Source organism: Microcaecilia unicolor, chromosome 8 (genome assembly GCF_901765095.1).
Source record: "Microcaecilia unicolor chromosome 8, aMicUni1.1, whole genome shotgun sequence".
In the NCBI taxonomy this organism is placed as follows: domain Eukaryota; kingdom Metazoa; phylum Chordata; class Amphibia; order Gymnophiona; family Siphonopidae; genus Microcaecilia; species Microcaecilia unicolor.
Genome location: NC_044038.1, coordinates 53,894,751 through 53,912,771, shown reverse-complemented (window position 1 = coordinate 53,912,771; position 18,021 = coordinate 53,894,751). Strand labels below are relative to the sequence as shown.

Below are 18,021 nucleotides of genomic sequence, written 5' to 3'. Positions count from 1 at the left end.
CCTTAGTAACAGTCTATTGACTTTTTTTCTCCAGGAACAAACTTTTAAAACTCAGGTTATTCCAACTGCTTTTACCACATCTTCAAGCAACAAGTGTCAAAGCTTAACTATGGGTGAAAAAATATTTGCTTCTATTTGACTCGGTTGCCACCCTCCTGAGACGTGTTCTTGACCAACCAATCATCCAGGTAAGGAAACAAATACACTCCCAGTCTGCGTACATATGCTGCAATTACCGCCAGGTACTTCGTGAAAACTCTGGGAGCAGACACTAGGCCAAATGGCAGAACATGATACTGGAAATGGAATTTCCTTACTCAAACTCTGAGATACTTCCTTTGACTAGGAAGTATCAGAATGTGGGTATAGGCATCCTTTAAGTCCAGAGAGCATAGTCAATCGTTTTCCTGAATAAGAGGGAGTAGGAGTAGGATGCCCAGGGAAATCATCCTGAACTTCTCTTTTACTAAAATTTTGTTCAGGGCCTTAGGTCTAGGATGGGTCAGTATTCCCCTGTTTTCTTGGTCACAAGGAAATACTTGGAATAGAACCCCTGCCCTTCTTCACCTGGTGGCATGGGTTTGAGTGTTTGGGCCTGCAGAAGGAAAGTGATTTCCTTTACAAGTGCTTGCTTGTATAGAGAGCCGACAAAACCTCAAATACTGTGCGCAGTTCTGGTCACTGCATCTTAAAAAAGATATAGTAGAATTAGAAAAGATACAGAGAAGGGCAATGAAAATGATAAAGGGGATGGGACGACTTCCCTCTGAGGAAAGTCTAAAGTGGCTAGGGCTCCTCAACTTGGCGAAGAGAAGGCTGAGGGGAGATATGATAGAGGTCTATAAAATACTGAATGGAGTGGAACAGGTAGATATGTGAATCACTTGTTTACGCTTTCCAAAAATACTAGGACTAGGGGGCACGCAAAGAAGCTACAAAGTAGCAAATTTAAAATGAATTGGAGAAAATATTTCTTCACTCAACGAGTAATTAAGCTTTGGAATTTGTTGCCAGAGAATGTAGTAAAAGCAGTTAGCTTAGCAGGGCTTAAAAAGGTTTGGATAATTTCCTAAAAGAAAAGTCCATAAGCCATTACTAAGATGGACTTGGGAAAATCCACTGTATATTTTAGAATAAGCACCATAAAATCAGTTTTACTGTTCTGGGATCTTGCCAGGTACTTGCGACCTGAATTGGTCACTGTTCGAAACAGTGCACTGGGTTTGATGGATCTTCAGTCTGTCCCAGTATGGCAATGCTTATGTTCTTATTTTCTTATGAAAGCGCCTCTGGAGATTTCCATCTCTCTAGAGAAGGTGAGGGAGCAGATGGGATACCATATGACTCCTCCTCCAAGAAGTAATGTGGATCTGTATCTGATTCCCATGAGCAGTTGCAGTCAGACTCCTCTTCCTCATTAGGTCAGGAGACTGGGTCTGCACCAGCCTCGATCTAGTAGAATGACATTCATGCTCCAAGGAGCATTGAGGTGCAGCCCTTCCCTCAGACTCCAGGGAAGCTTCCTCCCCCAATGTCAGAGGGGGTTCTGCCTGCTCAGGCCTCGGCCCCAGCACCCTGCAAGGTACCGGTATTGATGATCTGACACTGGCATTGGTGGAGACCTGGAGACAGACTGGGGCTCTGCTCTGATGAGGGTGCAAGTGCCCTCGATACCAAAGTGGGAGCACCCTGTAGCAACTGTGCTAACTCTTCTTGGAGCATGCTCCAGAACCACTCATCAAGGGTGAGCATCTGCAAAGGCATGGAAGCTGGTGTGGAGAAAGCCTTTGAAGTCATCGGTGCCGAACCGGTAACGGGGACCTGGCCATTCGATGAATGGCGCACCATAACCTCTTCCAAAGAGGGGGAGTGCTCCACTCAATGACAGCACTTCTTGGGTATTGGAGAGTCCGATGCCCCAGTACTCCTGGCACCGTGTGTTGAGGGCCAATGCTTATGCTTCTTGGACTTCCCCTGATGCACAGATCCTGCGATGCCAACGAGGATGCCACTGAATCCAAGCATCTCCCCAGTGTTGGGTCCGATGCTGACCGGTCCCGGGGCCTGCTATCAGTGCCCAATGTCGAGGCAGGTGGAAACTCACTCAATTCCAGTGAACTCCCAGTGGTCACCGATGTCACAGCAGCCATGGAGGTTGATGTCGCTGGTGCCAAAGATGATGGTCACGCCTTCGAAGAGCCAAAAAGCTTCGTCTGTTAAGCCAGTCATACTCTCTGAGTCCTTGCTTGCATATGAAGACAAAGATCACAAACAGAGGGGTCATGATTTGGCCCAAGGTGCCAACTGTGTGGGTCCATGAGAGAAATAACGCGGTGGCACTTAGCGCACTGCTTGAAGCCACTGGGAATCTTCTGGGACATCAAGAAAAGAATTTCAGCTAAATTAAAATCCTCAATCTTGAACAAATAAAAAATGAAGTGTTCAAACTGAGGTTGGGGCTGTGGTCTAACCGTGCAGCCACTCACGAAAAAGAAAAGAAACTAAATAAAATGCCGAAAAACTGATGAAAAATATGAAGGGAAAAACAGTGAAAAATAAATAAAATAAGAGTGATAAATAAGTAAAACAAGGGTGATAATTACCCACACTCACGAAAGCAAAAATGTTTTTTTTAAAAACACGGTGTGAGAAGAAGAGAGATAAAACATGTCCTCTCAGCTCTGTGGAAAAAAAAAAAGAAAAAAAGAGACTGAAGGGGACCCATGCTCGAGTGTCGGGCGAGAAGGCACCAGTGCACGTGCAGTGGGAAGCTGCTAGAATTTTCTTCATTACTAGCAATTCAGCATCTATGCTGGGGCTGTGTCAGGTGACATCACCCATACGTGGGAATAACGTGGCCTGCTTGTCCTCAGAGAAATATTATTTTCTGTTTTATTCTTAATTGTTTTCTTAATAATTCCCAATATTCTGTTTGCTGATTTGGCCACTGCCACACACTGAGCAGAAGATTTCAAAGTATAGTCTACAATGATGCCTAAATCCTTTTTCTGGATGGTGACTACTAACATGGAACCTACCACCATATATCATAATTTGAGTTATTTTTCCCTATGTGCACTCTATGGCAAGCTTCTTTTCAAATAATTTTTTTTTGTCTTCCTTATCACTGCTTAGCATCTAATTTGCCAGTGCTTATTCTGATTCCTGTTTTCTTCATTCATTTTTTTGAAAGCCCATTTCAGAGATGCATAAAAGTCTCTATCACTTTGTCTTTTAACCATGCCAGCTGTTGTTTAGCCTTTCTTCCAGCTTTTCTAATATGTGGAATACAACTGGTGTGGGCTTCCAAGATGGCATTTTTGAACAATGTACATGACTGATGTAAACTTACCTTGCTAGTTACTCCCATCTCTAAATCATCTCCATTGTGAATACTGCCCATTTAACCCCACTCTCTGTTTCCTATCCTTCAACCAGTTTTTAATCCACAATAGCACATTTCCTCCTATCCCATGACCCTCCAATTTCCTCTGTAGCCTTTCATGAGGTACCTTGTCAAACGCCTTTTGAAAATCCAGATACACAATATCAACCGGCTCCCCTTTGTCCACATGTTTGTTTACTCCTTCAAAGAATTGAAGTAAGCTGGTCAGGCAAGATTTCCCCACACAAAAGCCGTGCTGACTTGGGCTCAGTAATCCATGTCCTTGGATGTGCTCTGTAATTTTGTTTTTGATATTACCACCCATAGGTATTATTACATACACTCAACAAAGACACCAGTATTTGTCACATGCTGCTGTTGCCAAACAAAATTTCTCTTAGTTTGTAGGTCTGGTGACCAATTTGAACCACTAACACAAGCAAAACTCTCCCTACATCACTCTCTATATATAAAAACATGATAACGAAGGTGGAAAACCATTGTTTATGACTTGCAAAGCTCTGCAGTGATATATGACTATTTTCAAGCATTAAAGATAGATGATAACTTGATTGCACAGTAAAACTGTCATCTGCTATGCCCAAGTTCCAAAGGATCCTCCCCTCCAGCCTGCTAGCAAATTATGTTTTTAAAATGGTAAATCTGGTATGGAACAAAAATGAATGTGAGCACAGAATGGTAATCTATTTTAGTAAATCACAAAAGGGAAGTTTGGGGGGATGACCTGCAAGGCACAATTAGCCCAGAAAGGAAATACCAATCACAGTGAAGAACAAGCTTATAAATTAAACTGTCAATCCTTAGGCACTGCAAGCAATAAGTGGAGAATTGTTTTCTGTCTCACCTTTTGATGAGTTTTATAGATTTGAAGGCCTCATCCATGTCCCCAATTGTGAGAAAAAAGCTAAAGTTCAGCATGGCTTCTCGTGTGGTCTTATCACACTCTTCTAGTCCAATGAAATCCCTAAGGGGTCTCTTTGCCACCATTTGAGGTATCCTAGGGGATTCGACATCTACAGTGACTTCTTTTTCTTCTCCTGACTAAAAAATAAAATTATGAGAGTCAAGTTGTGCTTCTCTCAACAAAAGACTCCTATGAGAATCTTCAGGATCTCATCTATGCTTTATTTATCCAACAAAATTATTAAATGCACAAATAAAATTAAGCCAATTTGAGATTGTTATGGTTTAAAAAAAAGTGTTGCTTACCTGTAATAGCACTCTCTAAACAGCAGGATACTAGCCCTCAAAGATGGCCAACATTATTTAAGAAAGCCTCGGTTGAAGCAATGTAAAGAAAGTTTAAGAGCTTTCAAGAATACTCTATTGACATTGCATTGGAGCTCCCACATCTGTGTGAGTACAGGAGTTCACCTTATTTCTGTATAAAGATAGTACTAAGAAAAACACACTCCTAAGGAGACAGTAAAGTTTGTGACAACTGGTAAATGACTTTGCTTTCTCCGAAGAGAAGCAGAATAGCAGTCCTCACATATGGGAATCCCTAGATACAGGTTGTCTTTAAATAAAAAAAGGTTGAAAAACAGGATAGGATGCAAAAAGACCATATCTTACTTTTTTTTTTCTTTCTTCATTACCTCTTCCTTAAAGGCATCCTGGAAATAATAAACATGGGGCAATGGAATTGGAAACTAAAACTCAAAGATATTCTGCAGGATAGACTTTGGTTAACTCACAATGCTCTCTGCTATTTTCATCTATAATCGGCAAGGTAACAGGCTGAAATGAATTGTGGAGATGAAAACGGTAACAGAATTCAAACATGCGTGGGATAAACATAAAGGAATCCTGTTCAGAAGGAAGGGATCCTCAGGAGCTTAGCCAAGATTGGGTGGCAGAGCCGGTAGTGGGAGGCTGGGATAGTGCTAGGCAGACTTATACGGTCTGTGCCAGAGCCGGAGGTGGGAGGCGGGGCTGGTGGTTGGGGGGCGGGGATAGTGCTGGGCAGACTTATACGGTCTGTGCCCTGAAAAAGACAGGTACAAATCAAGGTAAGGTATACACAAATAGTGGCACTTATCAGTTTATCTTGTTGGGCAGACTGGATGGACCGTGCAGGTCTTTTTCTGCCGTCATCTAATATGTTACTATGTAACTTGTAAAAATATGAGGTGGAAGGGAACAATTTGCTGGTGGAGTTGGTATTGCTCCTGATGAAGCTGTAGTGAAATAGTGCGCTCTGTTGAGCGCTCCATATATCAATCCAGATAAGTAACCTGCACCTATAAGCTGCCTTTTTGAGAAATACTTATGAAATGTGTATGAAAACAGAATTGAAAAATAAAAAAGGAGAAAGTAACTTTGAGAGAAAATGAGAGTAACTGCAAAAATTAAAAGAACAGAGGTTTTTTTTTTTTTGGACCCTCCTGGTTCTATGCTGAAAGTGGGGACATATAGTCTGACCATCTTAAGTCGTTTTCCTCTCTAGTTAGTAAATCTTTGAAGGATTCATAGTGTTAAACTCGATAGTAATCTTGGACATCTTGATCTATTGTTGGAAGTGAAGTTTATTCTGTAAGCAAGTTAATAGCCATCTATTGGAGTAAACATATTTATTTTTGAAATGTTTTACATAGTAACATAGTAGATGGCAGCAGATAAAGACCAGTTCGGTTCATCCAGACTGCCTAACAAGATAAACTCATTACATATGGTCAGTGCTTTTTTTGTAGAAAAAAAGGTGCCGGTACTCATTGTGGGCGGAGTCACCACATATGGCTCCACCCCTTATGATAGCTACACCCACATTGGCCACACCCCTTATAGCAGCCATGGCGCATATAAACAGACATCATTGAAAATATACTAGTATAGGAGAAAAAAATAACATGATTTTTTTCATTATAAATAATTTCTGTAAGCTGCTACAGCTCCAGTATACCCAGTGCAAAATAAGACAACAGATGTAAACACTAAAATGAAAATAAAATGATTTTTTCTACCTTTGTTGTCTGGTGACTGTTTTTCTATCCATATTGGTCCCAGCCTCTGATTCTGCTGCTCTCTATCTGTTCTCTTAACTCCATTTCTAGAGCTTCCTTTCCATTTATTTCTTTCCTTTCCTCTTCTTCATTTCTTGCCCTACATCCATAAGTAAAAGCTGGATCCTCCTCTGCGGAATTGACTGGAGGAGGTACAACATGGATCCAGCTTTTGCCTATTTTCTCCATCCAAGTGCAGTTTTTCTCCTCTCTTTCCTTTCCCTCATCTCCATCCATGTGCATCTTCTTTTTTTTCTTTCCTCCGCTCCATCCATGTCCAGCATTTCTCCTCTCTCTTCCCTCCCCTGTATCCATATAAAGAAATAATTCTCTCTCCCCTCTCCTCCATCCAAGTGCATTTCTCCTCTCTCCCCGCCAACCCCTCCATCCATCCATGTCCAGCATGTCTCCTCTCTCCCCTGCTCTCCCCTCCCATGTCCAGCGATTCTCCTCTGTCCCCTGTCCTCCCCTGCCATTCTCCTCCGTCCCCTGTCCTCCCCTGCCATCCGTGACCAGCCATTCTTCTGTGCTCCGTCCTCCCCTGCCATCCGTGACCAGCTATTCTTCTCTGCCCCCTGTCCTCCCCTGCCATCCGTGACCAGCCATTCTTCTGTGCTCCGTCCTCCCCTGCCATCCATGACCAGCCATTCTTCTGTGCTCCGTCCTCCCCTGCCATCCGTGACCAGCCATTCTTCTCTGCCCCCTGTCCTCCCCTGCCATCTGTGACCAGCCATTCTTCTCTGCCCCCTGTCCTCCCCTGCCATCTGTGACCAGCCATTCTTCTCTGCTCCATCCTCTCCTGCCATCCGTGACCCATTCTTCTCTGCCCCCTGTCCTCCCCTGCCATCCATGTCCACTGATTATCCTCTCTCTCCTCCTTCATGTCCAGCAATTTTCTCTTCCCTGCCCTCCCCTTCTTCTCCAGCCCCAGCATTAGACCCTCAGCCCCAAACCTCAGCGTCTGTCCTTGGTCCCTTTTTCTCCCAGCCACAGAGTCAGACTCTTCTCCCTAAATCAGCTCCCTTCTCCCAGCCCCAGCAAAATACCCTTCTCTCTCCTCAACCCCTAGCGCCCAGCATGTGCCCTGTTCTCCCATCCCCAGGCTCTGCCATTCATCCAACCCCCAAATCAGACCTTCTCCCCACCCAACGTCGAGATCCAGCGCCCCTGCCCCAGCTGCCCGCCCTCTTTGCTTCCCGACAGCCCTGCTTTCCGGTCCAAACCTCCCCCCCCCGCGACGCGTTTCAATCTTTTATTTATTTTTTTTTTTTACTTGCAGTCACAGCACAGGCGTTGTTAAGAGGACCAGGCTCACCTCCTCATGCTTTCCTTCCCTTCGGTGTTCCGATTCGCTGCCTCTCAGTGTCCCGCCTTCGCGGAAACAGGAAACATGTCACAGGAAGGCGGGACACTGAGAGGCAGTGAATCGGAACACCGAAGGGAAGGAACGCATGAGGAGGCGAGCCTGGTCCTCTCAACAATGCCGGCGCTGTGACTGCAAGTAAAAAAAAAAAAATAAATAAAAGATTGAAATGCGTCACGGGGGGGGGGGGGGGGGGAGGTTTGGACCGGAAAGCAGGGCTGTCGGGAAGCAAAGAGGGCGGGCAGCTGGGGCAGGGGCGCTGGATCTCGACGGGCGGCAGGAACGCAAGTCAGGAACCGGCACAAAAAAAGCACTGCATATGGTATGAACTGATACATCGTACGTATACCTGATCTTGATTTATCCTTGCCTTTTTCAGGGCATAGACAATAGAAGTCTGCCTGGCACTGGCCTTGTTCTAAAATTTCTGAAGTTGTTGTCAAAGCTCCTGAAAAGCTCCACTCCAGCCCATCTAAATCTTTTCAGCCTCAATCAGGGCACAGACCGCAGAAGTCTGCCCAGCACTGGCTTTCCTACCTAATCTCCCCTAAGCTTTTTTGGATCTGATCCTTCTAAACAGGATTCCTTTGCGTTTGTCCCATGCATTTTTGAATTCCATTACAGTTTTCATCTCTATCACTTCCTGTGGGAGGGCACTCCAGGTATCTACCACTCTCTCAGTGAAAATATACTTCCTGATATTATTCATGATTTTTACACTCTGACAAGTCTCTGATAATATTTGTGTTTCTAATCTATATTTCCTTAAACAATAATTATTGGTTCATATTCTGTAGTAAGAACAGGAATATATTTATTATAGATTTATCTTATGTTTTAGTTTATATTTTTATACAGTTTATTTACATTTTAGACTACATTTATGCTTCATTTGTTTTCCCACATAGACATTCATTGATACTGAGATTGCTACTAGTTTGATCTTGGCTAAGCTTAAAAATGGTATTCATGGTTTTTCTATTAACATTTATTAGTAGGATACACTTATAATTATCATTCACATGTTTTTTGTGATTAGATACTTTTTCTGTCAACACACTGATTCACATAAGTTTGTATATTCTATCTCATAATTTTTCTTTTTAACTTTGAATTTTTATTGATTAGTCACAACTTGATGACATACCATAACACCGTATGTCCAAACTGTCTGTAACAGCCCATGCAGGAGCCAACTTTAATCCAATCACTAGTACAAACACTCTGCTCATAATAATAACCATATATATATATATATATATATATAAAATTGAACCCTCCCCCCATCTACTCACTATTAACCCCCCAAGCCCAGCAATTCCCCCCATCACCCCCCTCTTAGTAATAAACCCCATCCAAACACCCAAAAAGCTGAAAACCAAAGCCCCACACCAGAGCACTCTCTGGACCCAGGAATCAATATAATGGCAGCTCCGGGGCTCAAACATTAAAGTAAGGTTTACCCACACTATAACTACAACCACCACCCCAAGCTGCCAGCCAAAAGTCTGCATAAAAATGAATATATTTGCACTTCTCTTTTTACCCCCCCCCCCAAACAAAACACCCCAAAAGTACTCCAGCCATCCCTCTACCCCCATCCATCCCTAATCCCCACTCCACATCATACCCCCCTTCCCCCCCCATAAACACCTATTTACCCCAGGTTTTAAACGAACCCACCTCCCTTTACAACTCAAGGGCCTCTCCCATCTATCGGTTGTAAGGTACTCCATATGTATTAATTGACCCAACCTCTTCCTTCCACTCCTCCAGGGTAGGACAAATCCTTTCCCATTCTTGCTCAGTAAATTTACATCTCAAATCTGCTTCCCATGCCCGCTGAAACCCAAACGGCCTGGGAACCTTTCTCAAAATTAACCACAAATTTTCTAAGCACTCCCTCTCTTGGGGATTGATCTCCCTCCAGCCCATTGCCCCCACAAAGTTCTGAACCGGCACATAAGCAAACCTATCCCCCTCTGCCAGACCATATCTGGAACACAACATCTCAAAACCCAGCATTTTCCCCCCTGCATCACATCACGGAAACGTAGCAACCCCTTCTTTTCCCATTGTCCAAATCTGGCATTTTCCCTCCCCGCCCTAAACTTCGGTTCCCACCACAGGGATGCCAACGTAGAAACCTAACCCAACTGACCCAATCTCTTCCTATCCTCCACACCCCTAACAAATGCTTCACATATGGATTATACAACCACTAAGATAAACCCCCCCACTCCCTCCGTAGTCCACAAGTACGAGTGCAATTCCCTCCCCCTACTATAAGACTTCTCCACCTGGCTTCCTTGTTTCATAATCTCACTCTCCCAGTCAATAAGCATCCTCACCTGGGCTGCATAATAGTACCATTCAATATTAGGAACCGCTCTCCCTCCCCTCTCAGGTACCCCCCCACAGAATCCGACTCCCTAACCTAGAGTGTTTCCCATTCCAAATAAATTGTGTTACCAACCTCTGTAACTGTTTAATTGTCCCACTAGGAAGTTCAACCGATAAAGCCTGAAACAAAAATAACAGCCTTGGCAGAACGTTCATCTTAATCACTGCCATCCTCCCCCACCAAGACAGCCACAACCCCTTCCATCGAGACAACTCGGACCTAATTTGACCCACTATCTTACCATAATTAATACTACTCACCTGTTTTAATTCACAAGGGATTTGAATCCCCCGATACCGAAACTTACCTTTTGCCCATTTAAATGGAAATTTCCCACCCAATCTAAGTTCCTCCTCTGGGGATAACGCTATTCCCAATATCTCACTTTTATCCATACTGACCTTAAACCCCGCACACTCCTCAAACTCAGTCATAATTTCCAATATCTTGGGCAACGTATCCTCTGGATCCACCACATACATCAACACATCATCAGCAAATAAGGTCAATCTATGCTCCCTCTCCCCCCCCCCCCCCCCCAAACTCCTCTCAAATCTGGACGTTGTCGCAGTGTTTCCACCAAAGGCTCTATATACAACGCAAACAGAAGAGGAGATAGCGGGCATCCCTGCCTGGTCCCCCTACCTATGGAAAAGAAACTCGTATAACCCCCATTTATCCTGAGACAGGCCCGTGGAATATCATAGAGGGCTGCTAGCCACTTACAAAAATTGCCCCCCAAGTCCATACGTTCCAACACAGCCAGCAAAAAACCCCAACTAACCCTATCAAAAGCCTTCTCTGCATCCATGGCCAACAATACCATCCCCCTGCCCCCTCTCTGCGCTTCCCATATCAGATGTAACATGCGCCGAATATTATCCCCACCTGCCTTCTAGGAATAAACCCCGCCTGGTCCGCATTAACTAATTTAGGTAAAACCCTAACCAGCCTATTGGCCAACACCTTTGCCACTATTTTCACATCCACATTCAATAATGAAATGGGTCTATACGATCCACAACACCCTGGATCTTTCCCTAGCTTAGGGATAACCATCACCCCCGCCTCAGATATAGACTTGGGAAGCCCTCCCCCTCCAAGACTCCATTTCCCACCCTCACTAATAAATCACTCACTTCATTTACATAACATTTATATAATTTCTCTGAATATCCTTTTAATCCGGAAGTTTTCCCATTTGACAACCGCTTAATCACACCCTGTACCTCTCCCAATCTAATAGGCTCCCCAATTCTAACCTTTTCCTCGTCAACCAACTGCTGCAGGGGAATTCTGCCCAGATACTGGACCCAACCCTCCTCCCTCACCCCCCATCTGCTTCATACAAGTTACTGTAATATTTCAAAAAGCATTCCCCTATTTCCTTATCAGTATACTTCCAACCCCCTCCCCCCCTTTGAATCTTTTGAATATTAGAGTGCCCCTTTCTCGCCCTCAGATATCTGGCTAACATTTTGCTAGATTTATTTGCAAATTCAAAACACTGCTGCTTTAATTTATAGCGCATAAACTCCACCTCCTCCATCTGCATTTTCGTCAGTTCTCCTCTCACTTCCCTTAACTCTTCCCAGACTCACGCATCAGGATTCCTCTTATGTAACTGCTCCAGATATTTCAACCTCGTCCGCACTTCCAAGGACCTCTTTCCCTGCTCTTGCTTTCTCCGAGCACCCCATTTTATCAAAACCCCCCGCACCACCACCTTCAAAGCATCCCAGAGAGTACCATCAGACACTTCCCCATTATCATTAAAACGCCTAAATTCCTGGATAGCTTGTCTGACATCTTCCCGAATATCCTCATCTCCCAAAAGAGTCTCATTCAATCTCCAGATCCCTCTACAACTCTCCAATCCCATACCTTGTAATTTGACCCAGGTAGACGTGTGATCCGAAACACTAATTGTTTCAATTTCTGCCCTTTCCACCATATGCCACGCATTTCGATGGACCCATACCCCATCCAGCCTAGAATATGACTGTGCTGCATGGGAATAAAAGGTATAATCACTCTGGATTCCATGTAACAGTCTCCAGCAATCCACCATCTCTAACCCTTTCATGAGTTGCAACAACAAGGCTTTTCTCCCCTGTCTACATTTGGGGTATAAATATTAATCAGCGTAAGTTCCTTACCCTCCAACCGTCCTCTAAGGGCCACACATCTCCCCTCTTTATCCCTAAACACATTATTATTCACAAACCCACAGTTTTTCCGAATTAAAATAGCTATCCCCCCACCCTCTTCCCCCCTCCCCTTGATGTGTCACCACTTCTTGATATTGCCTACGTCTTAGCATATGGGCGTCCCGTGGCCTCAGGTGGGTTTCCTGTAAAAATGTAATCTCCCAGTTCAGTCTCCCCAGTTCTTTAAACACTCTACTACGCTTCCCAGGATTATTCAATCCATTCACGTTCCATGTACCTACTACCAAAGATCCCTGCTTCACCTGACCCCCCTTCCCCACCCCTCCCCTTACCTCCCCCAATCCCGCCCCCTTCCCCCTCCCATCACCCCCATCCTCAACCCTCCCGCCCCTCCCCCTACCACCAGTGCCTGACCTGCCAACCCGCAGATCAGCCATCATCAAGGAAATCACACACAGAGCCAGGGCCTAAAACTCCCCAGTTAATAACCCAAGTCCTAACTATCCTCTATTCCCCTGCCTCCCCTCTCCACCACTCCCACCCCCTCCCCTCTAAGCTATTCCTTCAGCTCTAACCCTCCCTTCAAATCCCTCCCCCATAACCCACTCATCATTCCTTTTACACAACTCCAGTCCACTTTGCTGATTGTCAATCTTATAAAACACCTCTCCACTCCTCCAAGCAGTGGGCTTCACAGTTTTCCTCCTTCTCGCCTCCTCAGACTGCAGAATCTTAATCGGGTCAGAGTCTTTGACCCTCTCAGCCCTCTCTAGACGACTTGGAAATCCTTTTCAGCCCAAAGCCTGTAAAGCAGACCACGCCTCCTCCGAGGTCTTGATCTTTCGGGATTTGCCCTCCATCGTTAGCCACATGGCAAAGGGAAACAACCACCTATATCGTATCCCCTTATCCCTCATAAAAGCAGTTACTTCTCTAAATGATTTGCGCTTCTGCAACGTGCTCCAGGCCAAATCCTGATACACCCCAATTCTGCAGTTTTTCCATCTGATTTCTCCCTGTTGCCTCACCTTAGCCAAAATCCTCTCCTTTAAAGGGAAATTCGCAAAACAGACCACAATATCCCTCGGAGCCAAATCCCGCTGTGGCCCTGGCGCCCTATGAGCTTGCTGGATTTGCAAATCAGATCTGTCCCTCCTTCCTTCAGGATATAGAATAAACTCAAATAAGTCCTGAATCACAGCCGAACAGTTGACAAAAAGATCAGACTTTGGGATTCCCTTAAAGCGCAAATTATTTCTTCTGTACCGATTTTCCAGGTCTTCCAACTGTTCCTTAACATATTGAAGATCCTCCTGTCCCCTCCGTGAGTGCTTGTTGCACCGAGCCCACTTCTTTCTTGAGGGTCTCAACCTCCTCCTCCTCCACCTCACCAACTCGAGACCCCAAATCCCTCAGCTCAGCATGTATGTCTCTCATCGCCATGTGGATATCTTTCCAAACTCCCGCAAACTCATCCTTGAGGTCCCGGAACCAAGCCTTAACTGATCTGCTCTCCGATCCCCCCAACTCAGGATCTCTCTCCTCCATTAGGCCAGCTCTCGACTGCTCCTATGACCCCTCCAACATGGCCAAACCTCTCTTCGCACCCCGCTGCTCACTGAGACCAAGTCCCCCAGAGACCACACTGCCCACAGCTTCCTCCTCCGTAGCGTCCCTTTCTGGTCTCACCTCCACCATATCCTTACTGCACTCCATGTCTCCCTTATCCACATGTTTTCTGGGCTGCTCCACTAACTGCTCCTTTCCTCCAGACCCCCTCCCCAGTCTCCGGGGGGACCTCTGAAGCACCCGACACTCCCCTCCAATTTGGGGGCCATATGGACTTGCCTGCACAGTGACCTTGCTCCTTCACCAGTCCACCTGGCGTCACCTCGGGGGCCTCCTCGCTCCCTGCTAGGCTCACCTCCAGAACTGCCTCTCCCGAAAGTTCATCCCGCTGCGCGCCCACCAGCGCTGCCATTTTGTTGGAGCCCCGCACGTGCCCCGCCGAGATCGCCAGCGTCTTCCCGCCGGACACAGAAAATTTATATTTTTCAAGCCCCTTCTTCGGGGAGCATCGTGCCAGTTCTGTACGTCTCTGTTTTACCCCTTGGAGATTCAAAAGGAAAGGATTACAGCTCTGCTATCTCTTCTGCCCTGACAGACCTCTTTTCCTAAGCTGCCATCGCCCTGCGTGACATCACTTCCTCCCTCTATCTCATAATTCATATATCTTTTATATAATTTTAAAGATGATCACATTTTGTATTGAATGCATATTCATTTTTGTATGTACATATTTTGATGCAGACCGCTGATGCAGGCAAATTTGTCGAAACACGGCCCGTGCCGGGTCTTAAGTAGTTCCAATAATGTGCTTCCTCATCCCACTTCTGGCTGACATCATTGTTCTTGCTGGTTCTTCGACAATGTGTTGCTTCTTCCCTTTGTTTTTGGTCCTTCATTCAACATTCTACATCAGTGTCCTTTGATGCCTTTGCTTATGTTTATTTCAGATTTAATATATAGTAGATTCTGGTTGACTGGGACACATTGGGACTCCTGTACTTTGTTCCAATTAAGCGGCTGCCCCAAATAAACAAAGTTTTCAGGGTATTGTGAAAAATGAGTACAGTACAAGCACGAGATAAAAATAAAATTTTCATTTATTCTAGAACATAACCCATATGATTAAAAAACAAAAGTTCCAAAGCACAGATAAATACAGATACTTATTGAAAACAGTATTAATGTTAAAGGTATCGATTGAGTGTACCCTTGGGTGTCATCCAAATACAAGTTTGAATGGTGATGCCCCAGAGGACTCATTCACATGGTTATTATAGCAGAACTCTGCCCATGGCAACAGCTGTAACCAATCGTGTTGCAAGGATAAGTAATTTTGTAAGAAGGACTTCAAGATCTGGTTGACCCTCTCCATCTGGCCATTAGCTTGGGGACTATATCCTGAGAAATAATTCAGTTTAATCCTCAAGGACCACAAAGGCTGCACCAGAACTTTAACCTTGATCAGATGTAATGGATGCTGGTAGCCAATGTAGGCGGAACCTTCCTTTAAAAAGTGTCGAGCCAAAGTGGAGGCAGTGGGTAATCCAGTTAGGGGAATAAAGTGAGCCATCTTGGAGAACCAGTCTACGATGACCTATATGGTGGTGAAGCCATCAGACTCTGGGAGATCCGTGATGAAGTCCATGGCTATATGGGCCCACAGTGCCTCTGGTACTGGAAGTGGTTGGAAGAGCCATCACTGATGAGAGTGGGACACCTTGTCATGAGCACAACCAGGGCAACAAGTCACATCCCTTCTCAGCTGAGGCCACTAATAGACTCAAGAGATTAGTTCCACTGTACCTTTAACTCCGGTGTGTCCAGCAATGAATTTACATGAAATTACCTTTAAAACAAATAGGAGGAACTATTTTTTTCTCAAAGAATAGTTAAGCTCTGGAACTCTTTACCAGAGGATGTAGTAACAGTGGTTAGCATATCTGGGTTGAAAAAAAAAGGTTTGGAGAAGTTCCTGGAAGAAAAGTCCAAAGTCTACTATTGAGACAGACATGGGGAAGCCACTGCTTGCCCTGGGATTGGTAGCATAGAATGTTGCTACTATTTGGGTTTCTGCCAGGTACTTGTGACCAGTATTGACCACTGATGGAAACAGGATACTGGGCTAGATGGACCATTGGTCTGACTCATTATGGCTATTCTCATGTTCTTGGAGCCATGCCCCCATTTCAGTACGGAGTCCCAAAGTTGCTTGGGCATGACTGTCTTGCCTGGAGGAACAAGAATAGATCCTACTGCCTGGATATTGTCAGGGTCTAGAATGGTCTGAGTGTCAGAGCTCTCCTCAGTGACTTCAAGGGCGCATGAGAGAGCGTCAGCCCATATATTCTGCTCAGCTGGACGGAAGATTACTCGAAAGTCAAACTGGGAGTAGAAGAGAGATCACCGGGGCCTGGTAGGGGTTAAGTCTTCAGGCCTCCTATAAGTACAGGAGTTTTTTTGTGATCAGTCATCACAGTGAATGGGTGTGTAGCTCCCTCAAACAGATGACGCCATTCCTCCAATGACACTCTGATGAACAATAATTCCAGATCTCCGATAGTGTAGTTCTTTTCGGCGGGCGAGAATTTCTTAGAAAAGAAAGCACATGGTAACTGCAGGGCTAAAACCCATCGTAAGGCACTACAATTCAGCACTGGCCTGCAATATGAACCTGACTGTTATAGACTGGACTATTATCAGACTTAATGCAGAGGCTTGGTACTGTGTGAAGGCATCGAGGTCCATAAGGGGCCATTCAGTCTGAGAAAGACAAAACAACTTGGACAATAACAATATTCATAGGAGCCAACTTTTCAAAATTATTAGGGGTGCTAAGCCCAGTGGGAATAACCCTTCCTTGGACACATACAAGGAATTTTCTCAATATTGGGGGTGCTGAAGCACCCACAGAGTCGGCTCCTATGACAATATTTGTTGATATACTGTTATCAGCATGAGCGTCACCACAGGGACTTCAGGTCATCATGTTCCAGACCTGGCACTAAGAAAGGTATAAAGACCCCTTCCTTGAAGATATTTTCAGCTTAGCTGGCACACAAGCTGTTATGTCTTGGAACCTCAGCAACAGCCTTCAGCTGGCTCCAAGCCCTGCCACCCGATGAAGGCTCATTAATCTATGGCATCGCTGCCTGAGAATACCCGGCTGGGGAGGCCATCTGCTGCCTGTGTTTCTGAGTCCTGACTCATCATCATGTACCGGTGTTCCTGATGCTGATCTACCATCATTGAGTGCCTGCTGCTTCTAGATCCAGTGTTTGCAAATGATACCATCTGTCAGGTCTGAACTGTTATCTCATTAGAGCCTATGAGTGCCTGGAGTTACTTCAGGATTAAGTGAGCGTGACCTATCTTGGCTATCACTTAGACCCTGTTACCATCATTTTGGGTTAGCACGATTCATTGTCTCTGATTAAATCTATTATTATTTGCTGCTTATGGTACAATAAACAGCTTACCTTTTTTATAATAACATCTGAGCCTTGTGTATTACTCTCAGTATAAAGTATAAGTGTGCATAATAATTCCTTAAAGGAAATGGCCCTGAGTACCTGAAGAATAGGATGATCCTCTACACACTGCCAAGGACACTAAGGTCCTCACAAGGACTATCACTAACCACTTCCTCTCCAAAAGACATTACACAATGGGATACCCGCAAGCGAGTCTTCTCTGGAGTAGCCCCCACACTCTGGAATGCACTGCCCGAAAGGCTCCGCTTAACACAAGACTATCTCTACTTCAGGAAGCAAGTGAAAGCTTGGCTCTTCAACCAGACCTTTAATGGAAGATGTAGTTAAGTTGTTAGTCTCACTCACACTGCAGCAGGACATGTTTATCCACTCCTACCCTGAGATAATATTTATCCATCTCTCTGACCTCATGTGCATTGCTCTTTAAATTAGCCACCTTATTTTCTTACTCTATATGTTACATATCTATATTTATACATATCTATAAATATCTATACTTCTTACATATCTATATGTTCCATCTTTGCTTATACCCTTCACTATCAATTAAAATGTTCTAAAATGTTCTATTATTTATTTATTTATTGCATTTGTATCCCACATTTTCCCACCTTT

The 18,021-nt window shown here is 44.7% G+C and overlaps 1 protein-coding gene across 1 annotated transcript in view; it reads right to left on the bottom strand.

Annotated features, from left to right (window-relative positions):
- The window catches only part of IFT140 (intraflagellar transport 140), a 681,938-nt gene that overhangs the window by 309,647 nt on the left and 354,270 nt on the right, over positions 1-18,021 (bottom strand). Inside the window, exon 18 of the mRNA XM_030212528.1 lies at positions 4,251-4,447. Coding sequence (XP_030068388.1) covers positions 4,251-4,447 — 197 coding nt within the window. The remainder of the gene's footprint in view (positions 1-4,250; positions 4,448-18,021) is intronic.